The 23,492-nt window shown below is 35.1% G+C and overlaps 1 protein-coding gene across 4 annotated transcripts in view; it reads left to right on the top strand.

Moving 5' to 3' along the window:
* LOC118185112 (uncharacterized) overlaps positions 1–23,492 on the top strand; it is a 254,232-nt gene that overhangs the window by 34,653 nt on the left and 196,087 nt on the right. For 3 of the 4 annotated variants that reach the window (XM_085809298.1, XM_085809300.1, XM_085809301.1), the window contains exons 4-5: positions 2,554–2,660; positions 19,248–19,462. In XM_085809298.1, coding sequence (XP_085665424.1) covers positions 2,554–2,660; positions 19,248–19,462 — 322 coding nt within the window. The remainder of the gene's footprint in view (positions 1–2,553; positions 2,661–19,247; positions 19,463–23,492) is intronic. The other variant, XM_085809299.1, reaches the window with a different exon arrangement.

The raw sequence follows: 23,492 nt of genomic DNA on the forward strand, positions 1-23,492 counted from the left end.
TTCGTTTGTTTATTGATTTTTTTAACTGTTAAGTTCACCAATACTGTATGCATTGAGTCTAGTGCACGAAAATGTTCTTCATTTGTCGATGGAAGGCTTGAAAAAAATGTCCGTAGTGAATTCACAGATTGAAGAACTTCCTGGGATGACAATAAGGACTGCGATGAACCTGTATTATCATCATCATCAATATCATCATCATCTTCATCATTGTTTCCTATCTCATCAGTAATTTTAGAGAGAATATCTTCATCAGTAACTCCTGCGAAAACCATAAGATCATCATCTGCTGTTAAATAGTCTTCTATACTAATTCCAAACTTTTTACCGCTTGTTTCCTCAAGTTGGGATATGGATTTTTTGATGTGCAAAACACATTCTTGATCATCTGAGAGATCATTGTCTATGGAATTTTCATCATTATCAGATTTCTTATTTTCCATAACACAAAGACCGGCCTTTTTCCAGCAATTCCGAATGGTTTTTTCTGTTACTTCCCACCAACTTCCAGCAATATTGTCACACGCTTCCTTGACATTTACAGCTTTGAAAGGGTCTTCTACTTTATTTTCAAAGTTTACAAGTATGGAGTCCACCAACCATTTTCTGTATATCCTTTGAAGCACTTAATTATGCCCATATCAAGAGGCTGTAAAATTGAAGTGCAATTGGCAGGGAAAAAAAGCGATTTCGATATTTTGTACCTTTGGAAATGACGTGTGAGCACCGCAGTTATCTATCAACAAAACAATTTTTTTCTTTCTCTTCTTCATTTCATTGTCTAACTTCTGTAACCATTCGGAAAAAAATTTAGACGTCATCCAAGCCTTCTTATTTGCTTTATACTCCACGGGAAGACTTTTCACGTTCTTAAAGCACCTTGGCTTCAATGATTTACCAATGACAAGAGGTTGTATTCTATGCTTTCTTGTGCTATTTGTACACAGAAGAACAGTCAGTCTCTGCTTTGATTTCTTCCCTCCATAACACTTTTCACCCTTGAATGCCAATGTTCGATCGGTAGGAGTTGGAAAAACAGCCCAGCTTCATCTGCATTATAAATGTCTTCTGGAGCATACTTTTCTAAGATTTCTTTCATCTTGTTTTGCCGCCATTCATTTGCGTCGTTTATCGGGGCTGACTTTTTCTCTCCGTGAACTTCTTGGAAAGTTATTCCATGACGATCTCGAAAACGCATTAACCAACCATTGCTAGCTTTGAAAGTTTCGTTCCCTAGCATTGCTGCAAATTTCCGTGCTTTTGCACATAATAAAGGTCCATTTATTGGGACATTTGTTGCTCTCATCTCTTGAAACCATTTTAAAACAGCAGCATCAATGTTTTCATTTGTCGCAACTTTCAGTCGTTTTCGCTCTGGGTTAATTTCATTTTAAGTTACAGCATCTTCGATTTGCTTTCTCTTCTTTAGGAACGTTGCAACTGTAGATTGCGATAATCCATGTTTCTTAGCCGCATCAATCTGCTTCATTCCCTCATCAATATCATTGATAACGTTCAGTTTATCTTGAAAAGATAGTTGCTTTCGCCCTGCCATCTTAGGGAACAATATCGCGTGGAAGAAAGAAAAGTTTAAACCAAATGTTTCGCATAGAACTCAAAATCGTTAAAGACTATAAAACAACCTTTGAACTCACTTTTCAGTACGTCACTTAACAACACCCCGCCTCCATCTCCCCCTGTTCCTCTAACAAAGGGCACTTGTTCTGTGACAAGGTGACCAGACAGGTCTAGATGTCCTTAAACCTTATCAGAATTCCAAAGCTTACTGGGAAATGAGACTAGGCATACATTTACACTTCACCACCCCTCACCCACTCCAATTCCCAAAAGGATGGTCTTCATCTGTTTTGAAATCTGAACAATAGCTATTTATTCAGGGATAAGTTGAATATCCACAATGAGTCTTAATAGATGGAAAAAATAACAAAAGAAAAGGAAAAATAAAAAAGCATTTGAAAATCAAAATATTTATTATAAAGGGAAAAAGTAATACTGAAATTTGGATTGAAAAAATCGTTTTACAGAGGTTTATTGTTCTAGAGAATATAGCAATATTGAGGGGAGATTAACATTAGTTTATATGCAAAATCACTGGGACCATAAAACATTATTGTAGTAGAGGGAGTTACTGTTGTATCGGGTATCGTTGTAGCGAGAGTTTACTGTATATAAAGAATACAAAAGATAAAATTTAAATTTATATAAAGGATCCAAAAAAGAATTTTAAAAAGAAAAATGATGGTGGCCCAGTGGTACACATCTTAGATATTCCAGATATTGCATGTCCTGAGTTTTAAACTTTGTACTGTTTTGGAAACAACTTTACAGGGTGTATTGAATAAAATGAATTGCTAGATAATCAAGCAAAGGATAATCAGTATGCACTGCATTGCATTTTTAGGTAGTGTACTGTTCTTGATAATATTTGTAATTAATGCAGTTGTTTTTCTTTTATATATACTAAAATGTTAATTTTAAAATTTACTGATATATATGTCTTTTTGGATTTATAATATTTTATGTTTTATTTAGGTATTCCTCGTGTAGGAGTTAAATGGCTGCATGGAGAATCTTTAGGATTCATATTTATTAATTTTAAAAGCCCTCTCACTGAAGTGAGAAAAGTTGTTGAAACCGAAGTGAGTGTTTTTATATGTGGAACAAATGTATTAAATAAATTATTTTTTGTTTATTTAATTAAATATATATAAATGCTATAATTTCAATTTCAATTCTTTTTTTTTTTTAAATCTGGTTCTTATTGTTGTTGATAATAGCATCACAGTAGTTAAGATTATTGAGTATATGCTGTAGTTTTTGCTTTGCTGTTAATTATTGATCCATATGTGTATTATTAGTATTTTTTTATGTTGACCAGAATTACAGAAAATGACTGCAATTATTTTTTTCTGATTGTAGGCACCCATTGTTTTTAACATTAGCTAAAATTGCCAGGTTTTTGGCATAGTGTACAGGAGTTTATATGCTTTACATTTAGCTGTAATTTTGTTAAACACTGTATCCTGGCTGTGAAAGTATTACTATTTGCCATATAGACTTCTGTTTCATTTTATTTTCTTGTGCAAAGTAAAGGAAATATTGTGATAATAAAAAATTTTGGGTATCATTTTGATATAAATATCTATTTTTACTGGTTCTGAATCTACTTGGATGATTTTTTTTTGGTGTGGTGTCTGTATATATGCACAAAACAGAGGACTTTCCAAAACAATGTAGAATATATGTATGTGTATATCGCATAGCATAAAAAATCATTAGCCGTAGAAAGTTGAGATTTTGCATATCACACTGCTGTAACATCTAGTTGTGCACCTCCCTTTTTTATTGCAATCAGCAGTACCAAATACATGCATATATATATACTATTTACCCACCCCCTTACCCGGCTTAAATGTCCTTACCCGTCCTTTAATTTCACAATCGTTGGTTATAGTCATGTATTTCTAATTACAGATGCGACAAAAATATTTATATTTTGGCAATTCAAATTTATTTTTTTTAAGGAATAACAAACATTTTATCTTTTATTGCTGTATACTGGATTCAATTTGGGAAAGTTTTATACTGGTTGTGAAAGTTTGACTCTCGAACAACAAAAAGTGGCAGGGCTATTTAATTTCAAAATTTGCAATTTTTGATGTCATTTTCAACTAGGTCAATTAATTAAGTTAGAATAATACGAGGCAATAAGTTTAAATGAAGTGCAGCAAAAAATATGTATAATTTAATCGGTCAATATGATGGTCACATTAGATTTTTTTTACATATAATTTTTTGCTTCTGATATGAATTCACAACTTTTTGTACGAGTAGTCGAAAAATATCCAGTTACTTTTCATATATCTAGTGACTCGTTATTACATATAACCTAGTAGCTGTTATACATTTTGTGTGCTAAATGTTGTAATGGGAATTTAGATTCAGAAAATGCCTGATTTAGGTTTTAGTTTCAGGTTCAAAAACTGCTGCAATTAAAAGGAATATTCTACTTTTTTAAATGTGAATTAAGATTTGTGTACAGTTAAAAAGAATCATTGACTCTTTAGATTTGTCATGTATAAAAAGTATGGATATATGTGTATAAAAATATATATTTTTATACTATCATGATGTACATGATGGTATAAAAAATATCTGTTATATGCAAAGAGCGGGTGGAGTTTCTGGCATTACACACATTGAATTGCATTGTAGCTGTTAGACACTTTTTTACTTGCAATTTATAATTCTGTTTTCATAGCATTATATTACATTTACATCAAAGAGACCTCTGATTAATTATGACTGTTTTTTTCATTGTGAGATGTGTATTCATATTGTTACAAATTTGGTATTTAAAAAGCTAATGTTAGTTCAATTATAAATTACATGGTTTTATTTCCCGCGCAGTGCAGCGTGTGACGAATATTTAAAGAAAGCTAAGCCGGAAAATTGAAAATACAAGAGCGCGTGCATTTTAACATTTAATAAATATCTCTTTTTGATTTCGAGAAAGTACTAGAAAATTCTCGCACGCGATTTTAAAATCTTATAAAAGGAGGAAAACCTCTCAGTTCAGAGTAGTTACTTAGTTTGTTGTTGTTTAGAAAACTGCTCTTGTTGACTGTAGCGAATTCGGGGATTAGCTTTCTCTAGCTGTTTTGAATTGAGTTCTTTTGAACGTTTGAGTAGTTAGAAGATAACTACTGTGAGATATTATAAAACTGAAAGAATATCTGAGGGAATTTAAGCATTTTGTGATAATAATAAATTTTTTTGTTCATGTTTCATCGGACTTGTGCATTCATTTCAAACGAACCCGTACGCACGCAACAATTTTTGGTGTCAGAAGTGGGATTTTGAATGCCAATTACAAGAGCGATGGAAGAACAATTCAGGCAAATGATGACTGCATTTACTGCTTTCCAAGAAAGGATGGAAGGGGCCATCAACTCCATTAAGGAAGAAATGAAATTGGGCCAGGAATTCGTTAAAGTAGAAATGAAGACTGTTCAAGAGAAGATTGAAGCAGGTCATGACGAAATAAAAAGAGAAATTACTAGCGTGATAGAAAACAAATTCGAGGTTATGGACGGGAGAATTGATGCAGTTGAAAATAAAGTTGGACAAATTGAAGAAAAAGTTTCTTCGGGGAAAGAAGAAATAGAAGAAAGAGTTTCTGCCGTCGAACAACAAATTGAAGATAGGGTTTCAGCCGTTGTGAAAGAACTGGATACTTTAAAGAAATTCGTAGTGACGGGAGGGAGCAATTCGGATGGTTTTAAAATTTTACCCATGGCTGCCTGTCCCTCACTGAAGCTATCCACATATGATGGGAAGACCTCCTGGCAAATGTATAGGACACAATTTTGTATCGTTTCGGATGCGAATGGATGCGATTCCCAAACTAAGGCCTGTCATCTCGCCGCTTCTCTGAGAGCAGACGCAGTGGATATCCTGCAGACGCTTCCAGAAAACCAAAGACTTGACTTCAAAGCTCTATCCGGCGTGTTGGAGCTTCACTTTGGCGAGAAATGTTTAAAAGACTACAGCAGGCTTCATTTAAAATCCTGTCAACAGAAACCCACCGAAACACTTCACAAGCTTGCCACGGATGTTGAAAGGCTGTCACATCACGCCTTTTTGGAATGCCCAAGAGAAATCCTTTCACTGCAATATTTCATCGACGGCATCCCGGATCCTGAAATATAGAAAGCTCTTCGAATAGTAGATGTTAAAGATGTAAAAAGTGCTCTGTTGTACACCTGCCTTAAAATTCGAGGCAGCTCAGCAAGCAACTGATAGAGGTCGCTACCCAGTCAGAGCTATACGAGTCCACGAGCCAGTGGATCAACTGATGGCTCGTTTAGATGATTTAGCTAGAAAAGTCAATGCTTTGATACGGAGTAGGAGTGATAACAAAGTAGCTCTAAGGTGTTGGAGATGTGGTTCTGAAGGTCACCTGCGACGTAATTGCAGAACATCCCAGGGCTCGGATAATAAAGCAGATGATTTGATAAGACCATTGAATCCCTTGAGGCGGAATATTGTGTGAGGAAACCAACTCTTAAGTGCTGGAACTGCAATGTTGAAGGCCACATATGAAGGAACTGCAGAACACCCCAGAGCACAGAAAATAAGAGAGGCAGGTTAAACAGACAATTAAATGCCATGAGACGGAAAAGAATTGACAACAAACTAAAGTTTAAACTAAAGTTTAAGCTCAACAATTTAAACTAAAGTGCTGGAACTGTGGAGCTGAAGGCCACGTACGAAAGAATTGCAGAACACCCCAGAGTACGAAAATTGAGACCATTTCTCAGCAACGACGCAGGGAACAAAGTAATGACCATATCAAGGAACTTAGGTTTCCAGATAATGATAAACCTTGTTTTAAAGCGCTCAAGATTTTTACAGTGAGTGGCAACAGTAACGGACTGTCCATCAATGGGAATATCGATGGAGTTCCTTGCAATATGATCATTGACACAGGAGCTAATGTTACAATCATTCAGAAGGATTTAGCTCAACAGTTTAAAGATAAACTTATTTGGACGCCATCCTGTGTTATCCTTCAGACTGCGTCTGGTGATAAGATCGACATAGTTGGGAAATTAAACCTAAACATCACGTTTGGAAGTGCCGCTTACCATCACGTGGCATATGTGGCGGATATTACAGATCTGTGCATACTCGGATTGGACTTTTTAAGGAAATACAAGTTTTCCTTAGACTTCAAAAACAACAAACTGCTTTTAGCATCTGAGGATATGACTATCTATCCTCAGAAGGGATCCTCACCTAGAAACGTCGTTATCTCCTCTGAAAGACCCTGCTTAATTCGGGGATTAGCTTTCTCTAGCTGTTTTGAATTAAGTTCTTTTGAACGTTTGAGTAGTTAGAAGATAACTACTTTGAGATATTGTAAAACTGAAAGAATATCTGAGGGAATTTAAGCATTTTATGATAATAATAAATTTTTTTGTTCATTTTTCATTGGACATGTGCATTCATTTCAAACGAACCCGTATGCACACAACAATATCAATGGTAAATGGAAGATTGTCATAATGCATATTAAGTTTATTTGTTGCTATTAAGCATCTGTACTTTTGTTGGATGTTTAATGTAATGCATAGATTGTATGAGGGTTCTTTTTTTGTTATTTATGAGCAGCATTCCAGTTTGTCTGAGAAATAATGGTCCAAACTGAAGAAACATATCTCATTACATAACAGTGTGTATTCAGGGTTTTAGCCATTGTATGAAGTGGTTTTAAGCTCATCTGTGGACACTTAGATTAAAACGTGAACACTGGTACTTCTTGGTTTTGAATCTTAGTGAAAAAAGAACACGGTTCTTTTTTTTTCATCCTTGTTTAATGTTAACACAATCAAATTTTTCTTTTACATTCTTCACAGAAGTATCTTACTCTTTCAAAAAAATTCTGTTGAAGTTTAGATTGTTGCAAGAAATTCTAGAAATAGCAGATTCTGTACTTTAAAAATGTTAACTTCAGTTAATGCTAATTCGTGAATATTCGTGTTTTAGTATTACAACACTTCCCCTAACCACAATGATTTGTTAGAATTCAACGACCAAAATAAACACACCTTAATCGACATACTGAAACTCGATGAGCTAACATTCTTAAAATTCAGGTACAGGTGGAGAACCCTACAAAACACATTCATTCTAATTCCCCCTCATTCATCTTTAGACATGCAGGCTTTTGCTCTAAAGCATGATTTTATCTACAGTTTAATACTTAAATTTGAATTCATTTCTTTCGAGTATTTACTTTTAGCATTTAAAATTTTATGCTTCTAGACTAAATTCTACTTTTACATAACTTTCAAGTATTTACGTATATTTACAAAATTCTAATACATATGATTTTTCCAATTTACCATACAATGAATAAGATAAAAATAAATTTTTACTTCACGCATTCTTCGCCAAGCTGGCGGCACTGAAACTAAATTTTTCATTAATACAAGAATACGAAGTTATTTTACTTTCGGCCAAATTTTGGCTTTAACATAACAGAATTAGTCTTTCGACCAACAGGAACTACTTGCTCTTAGATTTTATACTTAAAGAAAATAATACTTTTGCCTTAGCGAAATAAAGTAAAACAAAACTAAGTCTCAACCGAGACAAATTGACTTCCGTCAAAACATAGAACTTCGTATTTACACATAACATTTCAGAACAAAAGAAAAAATGTATAGAAGATTTTAACTTATCTTTGCGTTTTTCGATGATTGGAACTCCGACATCCTCTTCTGGCAGAACTGATCCCACGTTATGGAATTCATAGAAGTCAATCGTCTCCTTTGGGTTCTTCGAGGTTCGTCCATGGTGATTTTTCTTTTTTGCCCTCTGTACGCCGGCCTCTTGGAGTGGTTCCTGTCTTTTCCGTTTTGCCCCTGGACAGCTGGTCTTGGCGTCCTCCGGTCTGGAGTCATTCTTGAATTTCTTCTGTTGGTGCTGGTCTTTTCGTTCCTCCTGCTGTCTTTTTATTTTTGGGAACGGCGGCCTTTTTGCACCTGACTCTCTGGCCCTGGGAGCGTTCTCCTTGATGTATAATTTCTACTGCGATACGTTGTAGGTGGTGTTTTCCTCTTTACCAAGGTTTCTTTACGCGGTGGTTTTGCATTCTTGTTTTTCTTAAATGCTGGAGCCTGAAAGTTTTCGTTTTTTCTTTTCGGTACCGTCGCCTGGGTTGTAGATGGGCTAGGTCTCTCTTCAGTTCTCTGCTTCTTGGGTGGTGGAACGGGTGACGTTATTTCTGGACCTTCTACTTCGATGATTGGAACTCCGACATCCTCTTCTGGCAGAACTGATCCCACGTTATGGAATTCATGGAAGTCAATCGTCTCATTTGGGTTCTTCGAGTTTCGTCCATGGTGATTTTTCTTTTTCGCCCTCTGTACGCCGGCCTCTTGGAGTGGTTCCTGTCTTTTCCGTTTTGCCCCTGGACAGCTGGTCTAGGCGGCCTCCGGTCTGGAATCGTGCTTCAATTTCTTCTGTTGGTGGTGGTCTTCTCGTTCCTCCTTCTGTCTTTTTGTTCTCATGAATGGCGGCCTTGTTTGCTCCTGACTATCTGGCCCTGGAAGTGGTTTCCTCGACGCAGAATTTCTACTGCGGGACTTTGTAACTGGTCTTTTCCTATTTACCAAAGATTCTTTACGCGCGGCATTGATTTCTTGCATCTCTTGAATGCTGGATTCTGACCATTTTCCTTTCTTCTTTTCGGGACCATAGCATGACTTGTAGAAGGGCTAGGTTCCTCTTCTGTTCTCTGCTTCTTGGGTGGTGGAGCGGGTGGCGTTAATTCTGGACCTTCCACTTCTTTTGTGCTTGAGTCCTGCAAGAAACTTTTAAGGATTTCAAAATCATTTTGATTATAATATTTTTTCACCTGGTCGGGACTTGCTTTACAGATTTCCCCTCTCTCGTTCTTAAGGTACAATACAACTCCCTTGATTTCCTGAATTACATAGGGGCCTTCAAATTTTGGAGCCAACTTTGCAGTAAAATTGTCTGGGGCACTTGATAAAGAAAATTTCCGCTTTAACACTATCCCCAACTTTAAAATCTGCTTCACTGCGTTTTCGATCATAGCACAGTTTCTGTCTATTTCTTGCCGTATCCGAACTTTTAACCGCCTGGTCAATGAGTTTCTGTACATCTTTTTGTTTGAATTCTTGCTCTCTTTGTTGCACAAAGAATAATTTATCGAGTGGCGTGATTAACTTCCGTCCTAAAAATAATTCTGCTGGAGTTTTCCCCCATAGTATAATGATTTGCTGTTCTTAAAGCATAAGCTAACTCATTTATGTAGCTATCCCAGTGCTTGTGATGTGTGCTAACATAACTTTGAATTATTTTTACAATATTTTTATTAACTCTTTCTGCGATGTTTGCCTGTGGTCTATACGGAACCATTTTGATATGGCGTATGCCAAGTCCAGTGCAAATGTTTTCAAATAGTTGGCTAACGAATTGTTTACCGTTATCGCTAATGACTTTTATCGGTGCACCGTATTTTAAAATGTATCTGTGTAAGAATGCGTCTGTGACTGTTTTGGCTGACACGCGTTTTAAGTGGAACAATTTCTGTCCATTTTGAAAAATGATCTACAATTACTAAAAGAAAACGATTTTTATTTAACTCACTCTGGGGGAAAACACCAAGAAGATCTATGCCTAACATTTCATTCGGAAATGTAGCGCAAATGCTACTTAAGTACCCGCCCAGGCTGTAATTAATATAATTTATTAATTGACATTGATTGCAGGACCTGACATACGCAGTTACTATTTTGTATAATTGCGGGAAATATATCGCCTCGCGTACCCTTTTTAAAGTCTTTCTGACCCCTAAATGACCCGCTGTTTTCGCATCGTGAAATTCCTTCAAAATGCTTAATCGAAGCGAGGCTGGGATGACTGGTTTATATTCGAAATTTTCGTTTGTTGTTTTCATATAAAATAAATTATCTATTATTTCATAGTTTTCTGCTGTACTTCTTATCGCATTGATATCTGTGTGTTCAAAGCTTTCGGGGGTCTTTCAAATACGCATAGATACTTCCAAATTCAGGATCAGCTTTCAATTCAGCAATAATTGTTTCTCTAGAATCTAAAATTTTTGAAGTCAACACAGCGCATTTGAGTTCATTGCCTTCAACGTCCAGTTTTATATGCGATAGTGCGTCAGCAACATTCCTTTCCTTACCCGGTTTATATTTAATTACTAGGTTATACTCTTGAAGTTTTAAAGCCCATCTTATTAACCTGGGCGTTAGGTTTTTTCCTGAGCAAAGTCTACCAACAGCTGCATGATTCGAAAAGACTGTTACTGGCGCTTTGCTGAAATAAACTCGAAATTTGTGTACAGCCATTAATACGGCTAATATTTCTCTCTGTAGCTGTATAATTCCTTTGCGTAGAGTTTAAAGTTTTACTAAAAAATGCCAAAGGATGGCCATTTTGCATGACAACCGCACCTACGGCATAGTCCGACGCATCTGCTGCAATTTCCAGGTTTTCGTCCCCTTCCAGGAATTTCAAAACAGGGGCATTGATGAGTGCTTCTTTTAACCTTTCAAATGCAGTATTTGTCTCTGCTGTGCACGTAAATTTACTTTTCTTTCTTTTAATTACTAACAGGGGTTCAACAATATTAGCGAAATCTTTTATGAATGACCGATAATAAGAACATAACCCAAGGAAAGAAGAAAGTTTCTTGGTGGTGTTGGGAGGTGGGAAATTCTTGATTGCTTTTATTTTTGAATCTTGAGTTTCTATACCCTTTTGCGAAATTTTATAACCCAGATATTTAAGTTCTTTAGTTGCGAACTTGCATTTTGAGGCGTTAATTGTAAGACCGGCCTCTTTTAATAATTTAAAAACTTCTTCTAGATCTTTAATATGTTGTTCCAACGTACTGCTCGTTATAATTATATCATCTAGATAGATTAAAGTTGATTTTCCTAGGACAGGCTTTAGAACAATGTCCATAGCTCTATGGAATGTTGACGGGGCCTCACACAACCCGAAGGGCATACGTAAAAATGCATAAGTGCCCGGTTTTGTAATACGGTTTTATGTATGTCTTCGGGTCTCATAGCTATTTGATAGTAGTCAGACGTTAAGTCCAACATAGTCATGTATATCGTAGACTTAATCTTTCTAATAATTTCCTCTATAACCGGCAAAGGGTAAACTGGGAATTTAGTAACACTATTAAGCTTTCTGTAATCGATAGCAAACCTCCAAGCCCTTTTATCCGAAGGAGGGAACTCATTCTTTTTCCTACATAGTACGACTGGACTCACGTACTCACTATTTATGGGCGTTATTATCTGGTTCTTCAACATTTCTTGAATGTTTTCTTCGATAGTCCTACAGGGTTTGTCGGCAGTTAACTGTATATCATGCCTAACAATGCCTTTCTGTAATCGATAGCAATCTCGTGCGTAACTATTTGACAACTACCAGGCCGTTCTGAAAACAAGTTCGAAAAAGTATTCACCACGGCTTGGCTTTCATGGTCATTCAAATGGCTAAGGTCCACTTGCGGTTGTTCCACTGGCTCCACCACCCTCTGATCCATTTCCAGCATAATTGAATTTTCCTGAAAATTCAGTTTGGCCTTTGCGGCCTTTAAAAACTCCATGCCTAAAATAAGTGGACTTTGCAAATTTTTTACCACAAAAATTAATACTTTAAGGCTTTCATTTTTTACCTGTATTTGTAATGATAATTTCCCAATACATTGACAAGTTTGTCCTTGCGCTGCTATGATTTCTGTGTTTTTATTTTTAAATAATCGTAACCTATTAAAATTCTTCTTAAAAAATGTATCACTCATAAAGTTACCTTCTGCCCCTGTATCGATGAGGGCTTCTACTGGTACATCGCCAACCAGGACTTGTATAATCGGTAATTGTGAGTTCTTCACCACTACCGTATTTAGGTATATTCTTGAGGTTTTTTTCGAAACTTCCGGGGTCTGGACCCTCGCTTTTACAGGTCCCTCTACTCGTTTAAAGCTTTCCTTTCAACTTCTGTCTTCTGGGTATGTGGACGGTTGTTTTCAAATTTCCTTTTTCGGCCTTGACCTTCGAGCTTCGATGAATTAGCTTGATAGCTCTTTCCCCCATAAGAGCGATTTGTGTTTCTGGTCTGTTCATTTGAGAATTGCCTTCGGAGACCTCGAGAATACAATGCCCCTCTAGCTTTTTCCGCTATTCTGCGATTTTGGAACTTGACTGCCAACTCGAAGAGTTCCTTCAAGGTGCTTGGGTTTCGAATTTCGAAGTAATCTTGGACAGCAGCTAGCAATCTTGGTAAGATTATTTCAATAATCTCCGCATCATTTTTCTTCCCATACAGCATATCCGTCAGCTTAATTTTTCGCAGAATAAAGTCCGTCAACTCTTCTATATTTCGTTGATAAAAACTATATAGCTCGGCTTCTAACTTTGCTCGGTCTTTGACTATGGGGAAGGACTTTAATAATGATCTTTTGAAATTTTCAAAGGTATATGTTTGGCCTCCGAATTCCCCTAATAAAAATTTGCCTATATTCTTTCACCCTAGTGAGGCCTGTCCTCTTAGTGCAGACGTGGCAATGGCAACTTTTTGTCTTTCAGGCACAGAGTATAGCTGGAAATGATTTTCTAGGCCTTCTAAAAATATCGCCACCGAATTTTTTCGTCGAAATTGACGTTTGGCTGGATCGATGCTCTCATCGTCTGGACCAGGTATCCAAATCCTTCTAGTTGGTTCACCATTTCTTGTTGTTGGACTTGTACGGGAGCTTCCATCCAGTTTTCGGCCATTTCAGTTCGAAAAGTGTTCGGGTGCTAGTGTGGTGTTGCGTGTCCCCAACTTGCCCGCAACAGTAGTAGTGACTGCTATGAACTGGAAATTACACAAGCTCTTAGGAAGGGTTTAACTCCCTTTTTATTCCACTTTAGAAGTTACAGATGCATTCACTTGACGCTCACAAACTACGCCGACCCGGCGGTGTAACAAAAAATAGAAACGTACAACTAAAAGTAAATAACAAGATGCATAACTACGAAGTCACTATCTACGAGGCTCTATCAACGTGACTAACTTAACCGCGTTCTAAGATACAGCTGAGATTTCAGCAAACTTTTAGAATAAGAAGTTGAAAGATTCAACTAACTGCCGGAGTATTCACACAGACCGAAACGCGCGGTTCTTAAAATTTCTACCGAGCAACCTTCACGCTCGTCAATCAAGAAAGCACACTTACAAACTAGTTTCCCTTCTATTTAACTCAAAATACTTCTGTTAAAAATTTGAATATTCTGCACGTTCTACTAAAATTTACATACTCTGGCATTGGCAATTCCAGGGGAAAGTAAAGGCTTGACAGGAAAGATAGATTAAACTTAAAAAAATGTTAGTTAAAATAAATATAAACCCTACAAATTTATTAAGAAAATAAGAACAATAAGTAGCACACACATTACAATACATAAAACACATTTGGTATTACATTTTCGATCCTTTTAGGGTGAAATACATTTATAATTAAAATGAGGTTTAAAAGCTAAATAAGTACCTTGTTGAACAGTGATATCATACACATATTTAGACGATCAAGTTACCACAATACATAAAACGCAGAGTTACGTTTTTGCTCCTTTCACAGTGAAACACAATTTACAATTAAAATTAGCTTTAAAAAAGAAGCATAGAAAATTTTTATATCGTAACATGCTTTGAAGAATCAAACTGTCACAAAATCAAATTGCTCGTGATTTAAAATCATTGTTAAATGTTGTTGCAAGCTATGGATTTGTTGTTTGTTATGGGTTGTGTCTTTGCTTCCTTACATAACACGTTCATATAAGCAGAAAGAAATTAAAAATTTATTAATAAAATAAGAACAATAAGTAGCACACACAGCACAATAAGCAGCTGGAAATAACTCGAGGAAAATGCAGATATGAAACAATTTCTCCTTAGCACTTCAAATAAATTGCAAATTACCACCTTTAATCGTAATTCAGCTAACCACCAAATCTCACATGTGATTCACAATTGAATTCCCTAGCTGTTTGATGTAACCTTCCTGATGACTCGGTTGTAGGGCTTTAAAAATGTGTTTTCAGGAATCTTTCAGAAGGCTGCCAAGTTGGCAGGAAATCACTAAATGTCACCAACATGGTGACAGAAGTTCTTACCAAGGCTGTTTAAGAACAAAATTGCCTATGTTTGGCATCTAATATAGCTATTTCTGCAATAGCTGCCTTCACAGATCCCAGCAATAAATAAGCACTTAAATACAAAAATGTTGCCACAAATTAGATTTATCACAAAATAAACCTTAAAATTAACATTTTAAGAGCAATAAATAAATAAAACAATATAAAACACTACAGCAATACAGACAAACAAGAATACAATGAAATTCTATTAAAATATTTATAACATTGACATTTCCTTAAGAACTGCACATCCTGGGCCGTGCAGTCCCCAAGACCAGGGAGAACTAATTCTGATTACCATAAAAAGTTGTAAGTATATCATAGTGCACTACCTTAGGTTTAGAAGGTATTCTTTGTATATGCATCACTATGTTGTTAAGTTTCTTGACCCTTCCTAGGATGTGTGTAGCTTGGGAGAGATTCTATGACAATGCTTCGAGTTGAAGAGCCAGACTTGATCTCCTTCCTTAAATTGTCTGCCACCAACTTGGCATCATATCTCAACTTCAACCTCTTGGTGGCTCTGTTGATCCTTTGCATGGTGAACTGAGGAATGTCCTCTAACTGTGCCTGCAGATCTTCCAAGTACTGCTTAGCCAAAGAAGGCATATCTGGCAGTTGTCCAAAGAGCAGGTCACTTGGCAGGTGAAGATCACAGCCAAAAGTCATTTGTGACGTAGAAAAATCCAGTGCTATAATGAATAGCACTCTCATACGCAGCAGAAATAATGACAGTTTGGGGATTCCAGTCTTGCTGGCTCCAGGATACAAATGAGAGATATGGTCCAAGATTTTTAACTTGAATCTCTCCACCATGCTGTCCAACTGTGGGTGTAAAGGAGTGTTTAAGTCTTTTCCATTCTGAGAATTTTACAGTCCTTTAAATATAGATTATATGAAGTTTGTTCACTGATCAGAATGAATAAGGAGAGACACTCTAAATCTTGAAATCCTTTTCTTCACTAGGACTTCTACGGTTGAAGTTTCTTGATCAGGGATAGTATAAGCTTCGGCCATTTACTAAGGTTGCCTATAACAACTAGGATGTACTTGTTATCCTTAGCTGTATGAGGTAAAGGTCCAAGAATGTCCAGAGCAATGCCTCTCAAAATGGTACTCCCACACTGTAGGGCTGTAATCTTCCCTGTATATATGTGCAGGTCCACATGATTTGCACCACTTTTCTAGACCTGCTTTGGACCTGAAGAAACATTCACAAATTTTGGGGAGTATCTTTGTTACACTAAATCAGCTTCTAGTAGTGCTGCTATAAAGCTGTGACAGTACACTATTCACACTATGATTTTGGTAAGATGAACTGCATTTGAAACTCTTTCCTTCATCAGCATCCCATTTGCTGTAGTTTATATTGACAAAAAGAGCATATATTATGTGTATGAACTATTGTAAAGTGTGAGCAAATATTGACTGAAGCCAAATATGTTGCTAACCTTAATTAAAAATATAAATGAGCAAAACTTGCATGTGAATAAATGCATGCATATTGTCCACTGTGTATCTTTTCAATTACTATTTTATATAGTTTCTCAGAATTTGGGATTTATAACCTGGAATTCAGAACATTACATTTTGAAATTCTGGAAAATGGCCAAATATTGGTATAATTTATATATTTTTATTTGCATACACAAGTTTACTGACATTATGCCAAACCTTATAGCAAATAAGTGAATTCTTTAGCATTTAAGAAATATTCTTGATGGTGGAAAGTTTAAGTACTTTCTGATTATCCACATCCTTTCCAAAAAATTGCAAGAAAGTATTCACGAGGCAACAAGGAATGCGGCCATGTTATGAGGCAAACATTTTTTGCATTGATATTTCTTTTTACAGTGAGTTATACTTTTTCCTTGTAATGAATCTTAATGGGACTTTGGAATTTATCAGCTGATGAAAAGGAAGTATTGCAGCTCTGCAGAAGTGTGGTAACAATAGGAAACTTAACAATAGAGAATGCAAAAATTTACATTTTATGAAGTTATATTTCTCAAACTACTGACTTAAAAAAAATACATGCAGTGTGAAAAATTAAAAGTAGAGTATTAGAGAATGCAGGTTAAAAGCTGGTTTGAAGATAGCCATATCTTTAGCTATTTGCTTTGTTTGATGTTGGCCTGTAAACAATACTGAAACTGTGCATGATGCCAAATTTGTGCAGTTTTCTGTTTTCCCCTCTCCTTATTTAGTGAAAATAAATTAGGTACATGGGAAGAACACCACTGCAAAAAAATTGCAGAAATGTTTCTTGAAAAATGTAACCAATATTGTTTATTGCTGATGATTTTGCTTTTTTAATTTTATTTATTGATTGCTCTGTTATGGTATTTTTAGTGAATCTTGAAAATGACTCTTGTCTTTGGCACATGAGCTTGATAAAAAATTAGTTACTAGTGAGATCACAAATGTTCTCCAAAATTGCCAATGAGTTTTGACTTTTTGATAGTACTTGAGTGAATAATCTGAACATACTAAGTTTTTAAAACATTTTAAAGTAATTTAAATGTTTTTGAGGTCTTATTCATTTATAACCTTCCTATTTTAGAAAGATATAGCATACAGATAAAATAATTTTAAAACTTTTACTTAATGCAGAATTTAAGTAGTAGTATGAAAAAAAATTAAAAGATTAACTATCTGTGATGCTTATTAATTTCAATTTATATCATTGATCTCAGTTTATTTTCTGTAACTGCAATAAATATAATAAACATTGGTACTTTGTTATATTAAATTTTGATTTCTCAGTGATATTTTTGCATTGTTAATACATTTGAGGTTCTTTTAAACATATTTTACTTGAGTGATTAAGACTGCTGTCATGCATGAAGGTGTCCCATCTTTTAGCAGGTAGCTTTCTTGTGCTTTGCTGTATTTGAAATAACTTAATTGATAATTCAGCACAAATTCAAGTAAAATATGATTAAGATTTTATGATTTGAACAAATGAAGTAGAAGCATTTGCTATTTATTTCATGGAAATGGCACAGCGTTGCAAAAATTGCTGAATATTGTGAATACAGTCAAAAGTCGTTAATCCGGACTCGTTGGGACTTCGTCGATTCCGGATTATCGATTTTTCCGAATTATAGATCATCAGTTTAAATCTGGTAACATGGCATGCAGAAATTACAAATATAAAAATATGAAACCGTAATTTATGAAATAAAGAACAATTATGATCTAAAGGGTATCAAAATTTACAAAAAGAAAAAGCTTAATATTTATTTGTTTACTTTATTAAACATTTCTTTCAATGTAAGTTGTTTAAATTGCTTCATTTCATGTGACAATACTTTCTCTTTAATTCTATTAAACAGATATAATTTCTTGTTTAGTTACAAAGTTCCGCTGTTCAAGTCCTATAATTGCTGTGTTGAGAATATAATTTGTCAGTCGAAATATTTTCGTTTTCAATAACCTCTCTCTCACTTTCTTCACTATCGGAAGCGAATTATAATGACGAGGAACTTGATTTAAATCATATCAAAGACGGAGTACATCGAGATGAAATACCACATTTAGTAAAAAATTATAAGCCAAATAAAATAAAAACATCTGCCCTGAAGATAAGGATAGTGCTGACGGATCAACTTCCAATTCATTGCGCGCCACAGCGTTTCTCCCCCCCTGCCGCAAAGCAGCGTGAAATTGATAAACAGATTTCGGATTTCAAAACATACTTTCGTTTTGTAGATCCTTTACATATTAGTAAATATATATCGGAAATTCTATATTACATAATTGAAAGTTCAGGCTTACTTTTATAAAATTGCTCTAACGGTCTGCAAAAAATAATAAGCTGGATCCAATTCGAAGATTAAGGAACAACGCAATCTGGAACATTAACTGAATTAGATAATTACTTAGCTTATACCATCCGTTATACATTAAACGCGCAGGCGTAAACGTATTATGCGCTTGTGCACACGCATATTCGCAGCCGTAAAGGTCTTATGCGCACGCGTAAACGCTTATGGGCATGCATCAACGCGACGCATGCGCAGAAAGTTTGTAGCTTTGAGGTCCGCATTATGGGTGTCCGAATTAACGACTTTTGACTGTATTTAACTTGTGAAAGATCATTTTAAATTTATCTAACTGAAAATCCATTGAAGTTTTGCTGCAAATAAAAATGCAAAAATTTAAACATGGATAATTTTTCTTCTGTATTAGATTAATTTCTTAAAAGCATGATTATGTAAGATAAATAAATCATCTGTTATTGAAGTTTAAATTTTCAAGAGTGAAAATGGACAAAATTTAAGTTTACATTCTTTAAACACCAACTTCTTGAATATAATATTAAGTATTGAATGCTGCTTGCTTCAAAAAATGTATTTATTAAACCATTCTCTTAATTTTTATTATATATATATAGATAGGCATATTCTTTTTGTTCATGGAAGAATATTTCTGTTGATAATATGGATTTTTTATTTATAGGAGTATTTTTCCTGTATTTTTCAGTTAGCAGAGAAAATTGAAGATGCCAGTTTCCAATTTGTGGATAAAAAGGCATGGCCAGTTTCATATCCCCAAGAAGAAAAACTTACTGCTTGGGATGTATGTGTTGAAGAACATTACTTTAATATAATTAAAGCATCTACCAAAAGGAAAATGAGCATTAGCAATAACAAAATTAAAAGAAGACCTTCTAAGTAAGTAATTATGTTATCCAAATACGAGTTTTTTTGAAATTGTAGTTACCCTAGATTTGATGATCAAAATTAAGCAGTTTTAAATCACCATATTGTCCAAATCATATATCACAAAAATTTAAATTGATACACATGAACAAAATCAATAAACAGAGTTAAACACAACTTGAAATGCACAAAATATGAAATCTAAAGCAGTGCATAAATAATATTTTTTAAAACTCAGCAAATATACATTAAACTTATGTAACATCTACTGGTAGTACAGCTAATTTAGTTATTGGCCTACTTTAAAAGACCCGATTTGGTTTTTACAATGCAAACTGTAACCTTTTTATCCTTACCATAAATTAGTTCTTTGATTTTCCCCTAGTAACCAAGTTGAAATGGGCATATTGTCTTCCTTTACCCAAACCATGGTGCCCTTTTTAACGATATCCTTAGAAAAATACCACTTAAATCGTTGCAATAAACGACTGGTATAATCATTTTGCCACCTTTTCCACAAATATTGGGTTACTTTAGTAGTGTGCTGCCAGCGCTTTAAAGAATTATTAGAGAAGTCAGTTAGATCAGGCTCCGTTATAGATGTTGAAATTTGACCAACTAAAAAGTGTGCAGGTGTAAGTTCTTCTAAATCATTTGTGTCATTTGACAGGGGGATATTGGATGTTAATTTAAAATTCCTTCTTTGCGGTTCAAAATTGTAAGAACTTAAGACACAATAATACACTAAACACACTAAAAGGCACACTCTTGTTTTAGGAGATTATAAAAATTCTGTTGTCATTCCCTTCTTTCCATCAATTAGCTATAAAGTTGCACATATTTTGCAGAAATTTAACTTTCGGGTTGTTTATTCTCCCATCAATAAAATTCTGAGCTCCATACTCAAGGACCCCATTCTGGATATGAATTCCTGGGGTATTTATAGAATTTCTTGCCAGTGCGGTTTAATTTACATTGGCCAAACTAAGAGAGCCTTGAAATTTCGCGTCAAGGAACATGAGGCATATGTTAGAAAAAAGGAAACACAGAAGTCTTCTGTTGCTCAACATTGTTGGTCCGAAAATCACACTTTCAATTTTTCTGCTGCCAAAATTATTCAAAAAACATCTTCCATTGGAAAACTGTATTTTCTAGAGGCATTTCACATTCATAAAAATCTTCCTGTTTTAGTTAATGATCCTAATTCCAATCCAAATTTGCCTTCGGCCTTTAAAGAAATTATGTTTTACTTCTGGTTTAACCAACAGATGGCGCCACTTGCTTATTCTTGTCCAGACTTTCTTATCTTATCTAATCATTATTTCCTATCTTGTTCATTTGCGGTTTTGAAGCTGAGGATGGTGGTTCTGTAAAACCATAGAAACTAGTCCTGTGAAAATTTTGTAAATATAATGCTGATTTTTGTTGTTCTTTCTGAATTGTAAGAACTTGCTCAAATGCAAAAATTAACCCCCTAACTGTACATTTAAGATAAAACTTAAACAATGTAACAGCTGCCTCCCTGATACCTCCAAAGTGAGGAGCATTAGGAGGGATAAACTTACAATGAATCCTTTCAGATGTCATGTATTTGGTTAAGAATTCATCATGTTATTTTACCGCATTGTATAGTCATTTCAATTCGTTGCTAGCCCCAACAAAATTTCGAGCACTGTCACTAAATATGGATGCACATTTCCCTCTTCTAGAAAAAAATTATTTTAAGGCTGCAATAAATGATTCTGTAGATAAATTTGAAACAGATCTCTAGGTGGACTGTTAGAGTCGAGAGGCAACCAAAAATTGCAACATAAATCTTGTGCACTATGCTCTTCCTCTGTATTGTATATTTTATACCAAAAGGGCCACAAAAATCAACACCAGTGTGTTTAAAGGAAAAGGACGGATTTAGTCTCTCTAATTGTAAATTACCTATCTTTTGATCCAGCACTACTGGTTTTACCTTGGCACACATTACATATTTTCTTAAGATCTTTCTAGCAAGATTACATCTACTTATTGGCCAAAACCTTTGCCCAACACTACACAAGAACGCTTATGTTCCAGTATGAAAGTTTCGAATATGGTGGTCTAACATAATGAAATGAGTCAATTTATGATTTTTTGGCAAGACAGCAGGGTGCTTTGTGTTAAAAGGCAAGTTAGCTTCCTGCAATCTACCACCTACTCTAATAACTTGAGATTCATCTAAAAAAGAACATAAAAATTTTAACTGACTATTTTTACTTACTTCCCTTTTCTTATGTAACTCCTTAAATTCTTCAAGAAAGCCTTGCTGTTGGACTAAGGAAAGCGATTTCCTTTCGCTTGAAGAAACCTCTGCTGTCAGAGGACATAGTTGTTTTTCCTTGGATCTACAGTTTCTTATAAATCTTAAAATATAAGAAAAACATTAATTAATGTAGTATAACAATTAATGATACTACAAACATAATCCAAAAGAGAATTGTTAACTGTCAAATTTACATTAGAAATAAGTTTCAGTTCATGCACATAGTTCTCATTTGATTTTTCCAAGTTGTAATTAAGATGGTTATAATTAATGGCCTGTTGATGTAGAAAATTTGGTCCTTGATATCATAAAGAGTTATCACCAATATTTTCCGGGTTCAGACTACGAGAAATTAGGTCAGCAGGATTAGCTGCGGTTCTGACATGTTGCCAGGAGAAAACCTTAGTTAGCTCTTGGATACGAGCTACTCTGTTTAACACGAATACTTTTAGAAGATGAAAAGATGTAGCAAACCAGGCTAACACTACTGTTGAATCTGTGAACAGAATAACGTTGTCAATTTGTAAACTCAAAGATGTTTTTACTTTACACACAAGTTTGGAAAGGAGCTCTCCTGCACACAACTCCAGACGAGGAATGGTTATTACCTTGGTAGCCGATCCTCGAGATTTACTGCAAAGCAAAGTCACTTTAACCAAAAGGGCCACAAAAATCAACTTCTCAACACACTCTTGTTTTAGGAGATTATAAAAATTCTGTTGTCATTCCCTTCTTTCCATCAATTAGCTATAAAGTTGCACATATTTTGCAGAAATTTAACTTTCGGGTTGTTTATTCTCCCATCAATAAAATTCTGAGCTCCATACTCAAGGACCCCATTCCGGATATGAATTCCTGGGGTATTTATAGAATTTCTTGCCAGTGCGGTTTAATTTACATTGGCCAAGGTTTTGGAGAGCCTTGAAATTTCGCGCCTTGAAATTTGGAGAGCCTTGAAAAAATTGGAGAGTTTTGAAATTTCGCGTCAAGGAACATGAGGCATATGTTAGAAAAAAGGAAACACAGAAGTCTTCTGTTGTTCAGTTTCAGAGACACAACGCAAGTAGATAGTTCCACCATATCCAAACTTTGAAGTATCAGCAAAACAGTGGAGCTCGATTTCTTTAGTTGATTCTATAAGAGTAACAAGCAACCTTGACTTGTCTCAACTGTGGTGAGGCCTTTTGAAATGTCTCCTATTCTTCTGTCTATTTGAAAGGAAGTGGATCATCCCACTCTAGATGTAAAAGCCACAGCCGTTGCAGAAAGATCTTAGCACGCATGATTACAGGCCCTTGGAAATCTAAAATATCAAACAATTATCTGCCAAAACCGAGTGCTTAGTACAGATGTTAGATGAACTAGACATAGTAGAGCCTTCTGAATTCCATCTTAAACCTGGAGTTTTTATGGTGCTTCGTGAAGATTCTTCAAAATGATACTCTTGTTTTTCGAATGGAACTTATTCTAAAATAATTCTTTTGTTTGAGCACCACTTGTACAATTCCATTTTTGCAGATTGTAGCATGGCTATTAACTGCCACTGCAGCTCTGACATCTTCTGCGCCAGACAAAATGTCATCAACATAAAAATCAATGAGTGTTATTTCGGAAGCTGGTGTATACATATCCTTTTCATCTATGGCTAATTGCTTCAGCACTCTTGTTGCTAAAAGATGCTAATTTTGTTCCATATGTTACGGTAAGTAATTGATAAAGTTTAGATGCATCATTCAATGTATTCTTACA

This window comes from Stegodyphus dumicola, chromosome X2, assembly GCF_044657685.1.
Source record: "Stegodyphus dumicola isolate Sdum_Otavi_A_Nest chromosome X2, ASM4465768v1".
In the NCBI taxonomy this organism is placed as follows: domain Eukaryota; kingdom Metazoa; phylum Arthropoda; class Arachnida; order Araneae; family Eresidae; genus Stegodyphus; species Stegodyphus dumicola.